The sequence below is a fragment of the Parambassis ranga genome, chromosome 7 (assembly GCF_900634625.1).
Source record: "Parambassis ranga chromosome 7, fParRan2.1, whole genome shotgun sequence".
NCBI lineage: Eukaryota > Metazoa > Chordata > Actinopteri > Ambassidae > Parambassis > Parambassis ranga.
Genome location: NC_041028.1, coordinates 10,170,688 through 10,182,017, shown reverse-complemented (window position 1 = coordinate 10,182,017; position 11,330 = coordinate 10,170,688). Strand labels below are relative to the sequence as shown.

The following is an 11,330-nucleotide window of genomic DNA, read 5'->3' as shown; positions in this document are numbered from 1 at the left end:
AATCATTCCCAAAAAGGTTGTTGGTGCCGTCTGATTTTATATATTCAGCCACAATAGACTCCTTGCCTTGCTCATCACACTAGAACTAATGTGACTGCATTAATGTAACTAAACCTGACAGGAGGCAACAAGTACTACAGTACATAACAGTTCAGCAGCAGCTCCAAGAGACACATACTGTGACACTCAGCTTTGGGACTCTTGTCTGACACCCCATACCTTGTTTAGGTGAGCCAGCTTTAAACCAAGACAGCTTTTGAATCAATATATAAGCGTTGAAAGGCATAGAATCATTTCCCACCCACCTGTCCACTTTTAAAGCTTCAATGAAGAGGACGGCACATTTCCAATGAGACAAAATGTGAAACAGTGTTTTATTTTCTGTGTACAAGTACAACTTGTTTAAAAGAAATAAAATCTTAACATTGTTATTTTTCTTGCACTAGGGGCAACCATCGTCAGTCGACATCAGCAAGAGGGGGTACAGTACACTTTAAAACTACCATCCACACAACACTTTTTTTTTTAAAAAAAGTCAAACTACTGGGACTAAATTGAGCAGTCGGGATCACAGCACAAACAGATCACAGCACATCACAGACTAGTTCATCTCTGGTCATAGAAGCTGTAGCCTAAAAACCTGAACTCGGCACTCCGTGACTGACATATTTCTGATCTTGTTTACAGGCTACTCAAAAGTTTACAGATTCCAAGAGGACAGAAGGTACAAAATAAACCATGTGCTCTCCTGGGGCCAGTGGGTATCGTTCAGGCCCCATTCAGTGGTTTCAGGCACTGACCAAAAAACAAAAAACAAAACGAAGCTCAGAAACCATACTCATCGCTCAGGTAAAAAGGCAAGTCAAAGTCCTCGTCATCGTCATCATCATAGACGACACCATCACGAAGGAGAGTCATGGCTAGTAAAAAATTAAGTAGATCTACACCTTCATAGTCATCGTCATCTTCGTCTTCATCTTCTGGAGGATACTGTGCGCAGTGAAACACAAAGGAGGGTGTAAATATAACAAAAGCAGTGAGAACCTAGAACACAACCAAGGATTAATGTGCATTTACCGGAAATAAACTGTGATGTGCGTGTTTGTCATGCCGATAGAGGCAGTCAGTTTTGAAGGGACAGCGTCTGTACCGTGCGTAGTAACTGCAGCTTTTCTTGCTAGAATCACAAAAACACAGAAGCTTTAGATGAACTATTAGTGGTTTTCCATTTCAAAACATTGTCAAATCAGTAATTTTTAGTATTTTTTGCAATTGGCAAGTCACAGATCAGGCATACTTTTTAAAATAAAAAATAAGTCGATGTGAATAAGTTGCCCAGTAGCAACTCTGACATTTTCATTAAATGGCACATTTCACAAAATTCACAGATTCCCAGTTTTATCAGTTTTAGTGTTCATTTTGAGCAGCAGTGTTTCTCTGAAGAAAGGGGGAACTAAGGGAATTAAGACACTGCAGAACAGTACAATATACCCAGTGAATATATCATTTAAGACAGGCCGCACAGTCAACCATGTGCAGGCAAGAATTGGTCATTTTAACTGCATTTAAAGGATCCAAGACCTGCTGTAGCATCAATACCTGAATTTTTCCTTGAATGCTGCAACTACAGTTTCCTTTGCTTGTCCTTCCACCCAGCTTTTGTTCGGCACATAAAAGGGAGACCTCACTCGGCACTGTGGGCAGCTCCTGTAGAATAAACAGGAAAACAGTCAAGTCAAAATACTTGAGTTTTGATCACTAGATGCACGTTTGACTTTTAAAGACTGCTGAAACCTACTTGACCACATCTGGCCCGAGGTCTCTAGTTTTCCTCCAGGTCATGATGCAATGTAAACAGAAGGAGTGACTGCAGTTTGGCAGGATTGCAAAAACCCGGTCTTTTGGATCTGTCTTCTCATACACCTTGTCCATGCAGATACCACAGGTCATGTTTTTACTCTGGAGGGGGGCCATAGTCTCCTCTACTTCATCTACAGCACTACATGCTGCTGCAGCAGCAGCAGCCCCGTCCTCTGATGACTCAGATGAAGAGGTCTCCTGAATACAAACATTTCACAATCAGCTGAAGACAGGTGGGATCAACTTTCTTCAGTCATCCCATGTAGAACAATACACTTAAATATTTAAGTAGATGCAAACCTCATTTGTTCCCTGGCATTCATCTGCTTGAACAACTTCCAAGCTCTGGACTGCTTCCGATGCATCTTCTGCAAAGCAAAGTTATGGACAATATGGACAAACGCTTACTTCAGTCAAGTTCACCCACAAATCACAACATACCTTTTGTTTGTTCCTCTGCAATATTTGGTGGCAAGCGCTCGATGTTCTGTTGAGGATTTGAAACCACCGGCTCATTTCTGGAGGACCCCGACCTTGATGTTACTCCAGCTTGCAGCAGAGCAGGCTCGGAACCTCTTCTGTCAGGTGGAGCCACACTGGAGGAGGACACAGCAGGCACTGAGCCTCTTCTACCCGCAACAGCTGCAGGTGCCGTGATATGCAGATACCTGGTAGTGGAAAATGCTGAATGAGCAAACCCTACTTTAGTTTTATAAAGTGTGTGTGTGTGTGTGTGTGTGTGTGTGTGTGCGTGTGTGTGTGTGAGAAAACGGCTTACTGGCAGCGTTCACCATACCAGCAGCCACCTTTTTGAAAGTATCTACATGGTATTTGGAATGATGGTATTAATGATGGCCTCTCATGTCGGTAGTAACACCTGGTACCAAATCTGCAAGAGCCATTTATGAACCGCCTGTGAGGAAGATGGGAGGAGAGTCAGTTTCTGCTAAAGGAAAGGAAATCCTCTTCGTGTCCATAAAAAGTATACAAAATCTGAGGGTTTAAAGCTTTTATAGGTCATTTTAAACACTAACGTCAAAGTAACGTGGTCAGGCATATTGATGTGTAGGTGCCAGTTGAAATTACGTTTGAAAGAAATAACGGCATTTTTAGCACAGGTAACAGTACAAACAAACCAAAAAAGTCACTAAAGAACTAAGTTTACAGGATAATTTAGTATCAATTCACTATCCACTGATACAGCTGAGATAGCGACTGAAAATGTACCTACACGGGTCAGTAACACACAAACGGTCACGCAGGTAGCGCCATGCTAACTTTTGCTAATATATGAACGTTCATGTTAAGCTACATCCACTCATCGAACAAACCGTTGGTCAACTGTCCACCATGAAATATTTTATTTACTTTTTCATATTCTATCGCGACCGCTTCTTGCACTACTTTCTTTACTTACCGACAGATGCCACCGTTACGAGTCTGGTCCATCCTCCGTGTGTTTTGAGCGGGCCGCCAAACTCTCCTCCACGCCACAGCCTAAATATATATATTGACAGCCGGTGCCTCGTGCCAATTAACCAACCAGTGAGCCAATAGGGAGGCGCCAGTGACGTCACTACGTCACACCAGGAATCGCTTTAGCAAGTTGAAATCTACACAATTAAAAAAAAAGTTACTAGCAGATTACTATATTATATATTGACTATTGAGTTACGTATTTTTTTTAATGGTTAGATGTATTTTTTCTCGTTAGGTTACTGTAATTAACACATTTTTGGCGTGTGTGATTTTATATAAAGATAAAAATGCAGATAAACGTCAGACATGAGGTCTACCTCACATTAAAAAATGGAGAAAATCAGCATTAATATTTCTAATCAAGTTTATAAGTGAGATATCACTAAACTATGTCTGCAAATAGGTTACATGTGACCATATATGGAAGAATTTCAAGTTTTCAACATGTTCTCATAAACAAATATATCAACCCATCAATTACACAGGCATAGAGGTAGCTTACATCAACTCGTTTTTTGGTGCAACGTCTTGTTTTACCCATTCACACCATTTGCTAGCTTGGCACACTGCACATCTGCCACTAATATCAAAAGTTTGCAATGTGTACCAATAGCAGGAATTAAGGCAAAAAAAAATAAATGTCAGGGATTAGGTGAAACAGTGGAAAAATGTCACAGATTGTACATTAGAGGTAGATAGGGATCAAGACAGGTATAAGAGCACAAGAGGAGGTGGACTGTGAGCACCAGTGCTGGTATGATGGCATCCAACCAGAAGAACAGTGAAAACAGAAGACAAATATAAGGGAAAACCGGTTAGAAATGGATTCTGACTACAGCACTGTAAGGCTGTTACACTCTGTGCTGTGCTACAAAGACAAACCAGACATACACAAAAAAGTACAAATCTAGGACTATGTATATGTTGAATACAAAGACTACATATGATATGATGATGCTGTTAAATTTCAACCATAATTAAATTTTCCAATAATGCTATCATTCAGTTTGATGGTTTTTAGATGAACACTGCTGGCCCATGAAATCCAAATTCTTCATCAAGGAGAGGTTTGGAAAGGAAACAGTTGATATATCTGGTAGGGCCAAACTAAACAGGCAGGCATGTAATATGAAAGAAAACAAATACTTATAATATATGAAACAAGATGATAATTCATGTTTTGCCCTTACAAATATGATCAACAATTACAAATAATTAGTAACAGAAATTACAAAAACTAGACAAAAAATTTAAAATGCAAATTCAGTATATTTTAAAAGAAAAATAAAAGGAATACATGCTGTCCCTTGTACTGTAACGGGTCATGTGTTTCTAGTGTCAGATTCAGAAATAAAACCTGTGCAGCATCAGTCAGGAGGATGGCTTGAACACAAAACCTAAATATTTTGAATGTCTGATTTATTGACAAATGGAAATGGTATTGCACAGACAGTTGCAATGAGAGAGCTCTACATTGCTGGAGCCGGCCCAGTTTGTGTCCTTTAAACCAAATGGCAAAGTGATGATGATGATGATGATAATGATGTAAACAAACACGAATTTGTGCATCTTCAGCTTCACCAAAAGTCTGAGAACAACTACAATCACTCTTGCAAGCTGATGTCTCCAGATTTCCATTTCAACCTTTGCCATTGTTGCACGAACTGCACAAACGTCCAATTCTTTCCCTTTACAGCAAAGCACCGAGCAGAGGTGAGCGAGGAGAGGCTCGCTCTCTCTCTGCTCTGGGGTCAGGTTTGCTATTAGGATGAAACAGGAGCAGCCTGGGTGAGAAAACATATCATCCTTCCTGTTAAATGACCGTCGTGGGAAACTAGGATTTGCAGCAAATGATTCCAGATGCTCATCACATGCACACACACATACACACTTAACTGTGCTGAGGGGTAACGCTGACATTGTGAAGACTTTGCTGATTGTATTAGCCTCATCTGCAGGTTAAGATCCATGCCCACATGTGGAACAGTGCTTGAACTGAATGCAGTGTATTATTATAAAGTCAGTCTGTAACAGTATTGCTAGAAGCAAGTCTGTGCTGGAGAACACTAGTACATGTCTTTGTAGATCTCTTGTAGTAGTGGGTGGAGCGAGGTCTCTGACTCAGTCTTTTTGATCTTTTGGACAAGCTGAGCATTCTCAGTAACCAGCTGACGGAGGTCAGCCATCTTCTGAAGTAGCTTGGGGAAGAGGTAGGTGGAGTCAGAGTGGTTTGCTTGCAGATGGAGGTCCAGGGCCTGCAGGATGCTGTCCTGACTCTGCTCCACCTGCTTCACGTTCATTAATCCGGGGCGATCTGCAATAAAACAACATATTTCATTTAGTAGCAACACACAGGTATACATTTTTCTGATCAAATACAAATCCTATTAAGTTCGGAGATGATAGTGCCCAGCTCTCATCGTACAGCTTCTTATTTAATCCTGCCCACAGCACATCTATGTTTCAACCTTTGGAACACCAGAACTGGACAGTGGCACCTTTCTCTTTCTTAACCGATTAAAATCTTTGTAGTATTGACCTGTGTTCTCTTGCAGAGTTTGTCTTTAGAAGGTTTGTTTTTCTATATATATTATTGTATTTAAATTAAGGCCTTAAGATGTGTAATTAAGGCCATGCAGTTTTGACTGCCACGAGTTTGCCAACTCAAACTGTTAGGTGCCTGCTTAGGCGACAGCCCACCTACCTCAGCTCCAAAGTCCACACTTGCCCAATCTAATAGGTCAGCTTTCTTTGTTTTGTGACAACAATGAATTCAACGCTTTGAAGGGTTGTTCAACACACACTGAAAAGCATTTTCCATACTGTACCAGGATGCCATTCAGGCTCACCTCCACAAAGAATAATGGCAGCAACAAACAGGGCAAGGTCGCTGTCATCCAGCTCCAGAGCATTGAACTTGACAGCAAACTCAAACTTGGGCTCCATGATTTCATTGAAGGGTTTTCTTAAACTACGCAGGAATTCTCTTGTCACAAAGCCTTTACCATTGGCCACCAACAGTCCATCCTTATTCATGAGAGATGGCAACATGGCAAAGATAGCCTCATGCACCCCATACTTCAGCAAAGTCACCTGCAGAAACCACACAGACAGTTGCACATGAGTGCTTTTCTCAACAGTCATGGGCAGTTCATCGTACAGCAGTGTGAGGGAACATCATCCCACCTGGTCATTAAGGAAGAGGTCCACAAACCCTGGAATGGATTTGGCAAACTCAGTGAGCTCTCGCACAGTCTCCACTGTGGTGCACTGGCAGCGGTAGAACACGTGAACCCCAATCTCCTTGGTCAGGGGTGCACCTGGAACTAACTGGCTCCATACTAATCCACTTTCTGCTTTCCAGAGAGTGTCCACATCATAGATCACAAACGGCTAAGAGGAGAAAAAAAAACACCTTGTCTTTAATATTCGTTTGTAACAAAGACAACAGACAGACAACAGACTTCTGAGGCCAGAACTATAGAACTGCACTTGTTCCCCAGAGGTATACCTACAGAAGTGCTGCTGGTTTTGCCAGTCAAGATGCTGCGGGCCCTCTTCTTGGTCATACTGAGATTCTTCAGGTAGGCTGTGTTGACTTGTTTGGCCAAAGTCTTCAAATCTGAGCAACCTGGTTTGCCAAGGTTCAGTTCCTCTGCAAGCAGGCCTGCCACCAGCTTCTTCCTCTCTGCCTCAGGCATGCGTCCATATCGGATCGCTGAGTAAACACACATGCTGGTATTATTTTGAGTTGATCCTCCCAGTTCCAAGTCAGAGCGTTAAAGTATTTCATAATGTCTATTCTGTAAATGTAGTTTATCTTAACAGCAAATTATGTGATGGTAAAACACACTCTCACCATCATGGGACATTCCCAAAGACAGGCACTTCTGGAAGCGACAATATTGGCACTTGTTACGATTCTTCTTCTGAATCTTGCAGGAACGTTCACAGCGCTCATATTCCAGTTTCATTCTCACAGTTCGCCGGAAAAAGCCCTGAGTGAGACACAACACAACTGGTTCAGGTGCTGATATCTTCACAAGTGCTATTTATCTGCTGTGATACACAATCTGTGTTACCTTACAACCTTCACAGGCATGTACGCCATAATGGAAGCCAGAGGCCTTGTCCCCACAGACCTTACACTCCACACTGATTCCAGACCCTGTACTGTCTTCTCGGCCAAGACGCAGCTGCTCTGATAGAGAGGGGGATGATGTATGGGACAGATCTGCACAAAAAAGGAATAAAAATTAATGTTTGTGTGTTTTGTTTAAAAAACAAGTCACGGGACGTTGTAATAAATGTCTGACCTGTGTAACTAGAAGACGCGCTGCTGTTTTGCTTGTTGCAATCGTTATCCTGATCATGACTTTTCTGTTTTTTCTTCTGGTCCCCTTTCAGGCCTTTAGGAGCAGGTGCAGTCTCCTTCTCCTCCTTGTCCTCCTCATCCTCACTTTCCTTGGCTTTTAACTCTTGCACATCCGTCAACTCTGACACGCTTGTCCCCCCACAGCTGTCTGAACCTCCAGACTCTCCCTCCAATTGCGTCCACCTGACATCAGCATTGTCCTGTGGGGACTTGGCCTTGCAGTAGCCATTTACCCTGTCATGCTGCCCTGAAGTGGTTTCCTGAAACCCCTCCATGGTTCCTGTGGAAGCTGTCTCAATGGCTCATCTCCTGTCACGTAGCCATCATAGTCCCTCTATTAAAAAATACATATAATCAAATAACAATTTACACATAACACATGGATTAAATACAGAGCAACTTTATCATCATTAGATCCACGAAGGGTGGTTAACAGTCCTAATTGTTTCATCCGTCAAGCACATTGTGGAACAAAGTAAGATAAGGCATGGTTATTTGTTATGAATATATCAGTGATCAAACTTTGTTAGTTATCTTTGACAGTGTGTTTGTTTAGGTGTCAGTCAGTCTACATTTATTACTGGTTTCACCTGACCAACAATGTTATGTCCCTGATAGTAATAGGCTTATGATAAGATATACCACTGCTGTGTAGTCATACCAGGGTTGCGCACAAAGTAAGTGGAACAAAAAAATCAGGGACCCCACACCATTACAGACCCCAGAAAGCCGGAGTTTGCTGCAAAAAATGAAATAAATTAAATGAAAGAAATCCTCTAGTGAAAGGTGTGAAGCAGCTTAGCTCATGTTTTGCAACACCATCCAACCTCTGAAGAAAGACAAATAAATATGCATTCCTAATCACAATTTGTCATTAAATAGAAAAGTATCATCTTCATCAATTTGACAACACATAGTTAGCAAAAAAGACACAAAAAAATTAAATCCCGCATGAAGTTCATACAACTAAGCACTAAAAAAGATGAACGAGTAGGCTATTGCTGAGCAAAAGTTTAACGTTTTGCAATGCATGTGTTGTTACCTAATATACATATATAAATAATACAATCAAAACGTACTTGTTTTTTTGTTCATTTTCTATCTTTAATCACTTTTTTTCAGCACAATACTGTGGGACTAAAAGCTTATTTAAAATGTACAAATCAGGATTATATCTCTGTGAACATAAAGAGCCCAAAACAAATGATTCCTGATCCTGAAGTAGTTTTAGTATGTGTGCATTTCAGTCTGTTCCTCTGAAGCAGTTGTCTGTAGTGGAGACATCTGTATTATTGTTTGCTTCAGTCCCATGGCAGGGTGCGCAGTGTACTTGGTGGGTGCTTTAGGAGGACAGGGTGCATGCACTGTGTACACACTGAGCAGAGTTGATCGCTGTGGGAGAGGCGGGGGAGAGAGGCTTTGGCGGCGGGGGTTACATTTTTACCCCGGGGCCCCCTAGTGGATTAATCCGTCCATGTATGTAGCTGCGCTTTCACAAACATCCACACTATTAGAAATGTGTGCGCTCAGGATGATTACAGCACAGTTACACTGTACTCCGAGACGGGTCAAAGTCTAAACGCTTTTGCTTTCATAATGTTTAGAGGACTAAAAACACCAGAAATTAGGATTGTCTAAACTTGCCGTCCTGCAGACAACCTGTCACACTGGTTCTCGGAATTATCTGCAAATATCACTGTGAACTGTGTGACTCAGTGACAGGACTGTAACTGGATACAAGCATTTCAGAAATGAAAGGACAGCCAAGTTGTGGCTACCGGGAAAACTTTTTAACACCAAGAACACTATGAGACGTCTAGCCGAGCAGTTTCTGTTTGCCAGTCGGTCCGTCGAAGACTGTCTCGGCTCGGTTAGCATTGGTTAGCTAGTTAGCTACTAACCTTGAATATTGAATACTAGCTAGCTGTTAGCGCGGTTGACCCACATTCCTGTGTGTGCCTTTAAATAACGTTAGCTGGCTTGCCAAGTTAGCTTACCTCTCCCAGTAGTGCTGCTGCTTCAGTAGATGTTTACACTACCGCGAATTGCCAGCCGGCGATAAACAAACTTGATGAAAACAGTCCCGAGTCCCGTCCAGGATCGATCGGCTGTTGACAAGTTGTTTGAAGTCACCAGCAGGAGTTAGCTAATAGCAGGAGCTAACGTCACACTGCTAACTCACACAAACTTAGATTAATCCGGGCCTCCGTGCAGCAAAAACAGACTGACAGATCGCTGAGCTACAGAGAAAAGAAAAACAACAACGTGGACATCTTTGCTGGCTACCATATTACATGCAAATTAGCATAGTTGTCTGGTAATCCCTCCCCGAGCCTGCTGCTCCTGGCTTTGCTTTACTCTGCTTTGCTCTGCTTTGCCTCACTGCTTCACTCTCCCTCCCTCCTCCTCCCCCCTCCTCCTCCTCCCTCCTCGTCACATGCCAGGACACAGCACCCCCCCCCCCCGCACAGCACACATCCTGCAAACAGCTTTTTGACTGAGAAGTCAAGGTCTCTGTTAAATACACGCCGCTGCTTTTACTTTCTGAAACAAGGACATTTATTGTGACTAATTCACACATAAGCAGGTTGCATATTTCTAAATGTGGCCTAACCAGACATGAAACTGACATCGCACATAATAACAGCGGATAACAACTTAGATTTGTTTTGTGATTTTCACAGACAATACAGACCCTCAGGCAGCACTACACTCAAACACACAGACACAGTGGGCTCTTCTCAAACTCATCACTGAACACAGTTTATCACTGCTTCTACAAATGAAGTTTAAACTCTACCAGAAAACAATAAAAAAAGACATAAACAACATCCAGAGATGCTGCCTAATCACAGCCAGACATCACTGGTGAGGTGCTGTCCTGTGGTCTGATGAATCCAAATTAAAAAAAAAAATAAAAATTGGAAAACGCAAGTCAAAAGGGAGAGGTGCCACCTGGCCTGTTAGCAGCACACACTTCACCGGCCAGCATCTGTGATGGTGTGCTTGAAACTTAAATACATACACATAGCATAGATAAGTTCCTTGAAGTTGCCTTAATCACTATTCAACATTAAGTTCCCCCCAGAAAACCTAAAAGTTTAAACCACAGAGTGGAAGCTGCTGCTTTGTTTGGTTTGTTATGTTAAAATAAAACTTGTATCCTTAAGTTTTTTACATTTAAAACTGTCTGTGTATGTATTCTTGATTAAAGCATTGTAAATGTTTCTCAAAAATCTAAAGCTATTTATGAAATGTTATAGCTTAAACCACAACCGGAAGAAAAAAATATGAATTATACATTGTAAAATGAGTCTGTGCAGCCTGTAGTGGACCTGCTCTGCCAGCGGATGTCTCTGTTCTCTGCATGTGAGCTGCAGCTTCGTCAGTGGCATCAAGTCAGTGTCAGTGATGACACATTTTCATTTTCACTAATGAGAAATCACATTCAAACTAAAGCGGACGTGCAATGTGCAGGTTCAGCACTGTGGGCGTCAGCTTCTTCCATTGGTTGGTTTTCAGCTGTTTTAAAACATCTTTAAAGAGTTATCACAGTTATCACAGTTCTAAACATGCATAATTCACATAATGTAAAATACAGGGAGAGATCTAGATA

The 11,330-nt window shown here is 41.8% G+C and overlaps 2 protein-coding genes across 2 annotated transcripts; both read right to left on the bottom strand.

Moving 5' to 3' along the window:
* Window positions 1-343: 343 nt before the first annotated feature.
* mkrn4 (makorin, ring finger protein, 4) lies at window positions 344-3,357 on the bottom strand. The gene is made up of 8 exons (XM_028410463.1): window positions 3,278-3,357; window positions 2,639-2,773; window positions 2,302-2,528; window positions 2,161-2,228; window positions 1,799-2,058; window positions 1,600-1,707; window positions 1,078-1,177; window positions 344-990 (listed from the first exon to the last, which is right to left on the bottom strand). Exons 1-8 carry the CDS (start codon window positions 3,307-3,309, stop codon window positions 826-828), a joined length of 1,095 nt encoding a protein of 364 aa, XP_028266264.1. The 5' UTR covers window positions 3,310-3,357; the 3' UTR covers window positions 344-825.
* Window positions 3,358-3,685: 328 nt separating this feature from the next.
* On the bottom strand, window positions 3,686-10,104 carry ppardb (peroxisome proliferator-activated receptor delta b). The gene is made up of 8 exons (XM_028409057.1): window positions 9,712-10,104; window positions 7,656-8,046; window positions 7,422-7,573; window positions 7,199-7,337; window positions 6,855-7,057; window positions 6,526-6,732; window positions 6,189-6,432; window positions 3,686-5,653 (listed from the first exon to the last, which is right to left on the bottom strand). The coding sequence occupies exons 2-8, from the start codon at window positions 7,987-7,989 to the stop codon at window positions 5,406-5,408; spliced, it is 1,527 nt and encodes a 508-aa protein (XP_028264858.1). The 5' UTR covers window positions 7,990-8,046; window positions 9,712-10,104; the 3' UTR covers window positions 3,686-5,405.
* Window positions 10,105-11,330: the final 1,226 nt, after the last annotated feature.

What these genes read in the sequence shown, in the direction of transcription:
- mkrn4 (XM_028410463.1), bottom strand. Translation starts at nt 3,309, where the DNA reads ATGGACCAGACTCGTAACGGTGGCATCTGTCG. An exon ending in TGGTATGGTGAACGCTGCCA is followed by an intron (nt 2,529 to 2,638) that starts GTAAGCCGTTTT and finishes TTCCACTACCAG; the next exon opens with GTATCTGCATATCACGGCAC. An exon ending in AATGCCAGGGAACAAATGAG is followed by an intron (nt 2,059 to 2,160) that starts GTTTGCATCTAC and finishes GTTTGTATTCAG; the next exon opens with GAGACCTCTTCATCTGAGTC.
- ppardb (XM_028409057.1), bottom strand. Translation starts at nt 7,989, where the DNA reads ATGGAGGGGTTTCAGGAAACCACTTCAGGGCAGCATGACAGGGTAAAT. An exon ending in ATGCCTGTGAAGGTTGTAAG is followed by an intron (nt 7,338 to 7,421) that starts GTAACACAGATT and finishes TGTCTCACTCAG; the next exon opens with GGCTTTTTCCGGCGAACTGT. An exon ending in TGCCATTATTCTTTGTGGAG is followed by an intron (nt 5,654 to 6,188) that starts GTGAGCCTGAAT and finishes GTTTTATTGCAG; the next exon opens with ATCGCCCCGGATTAATGAAC.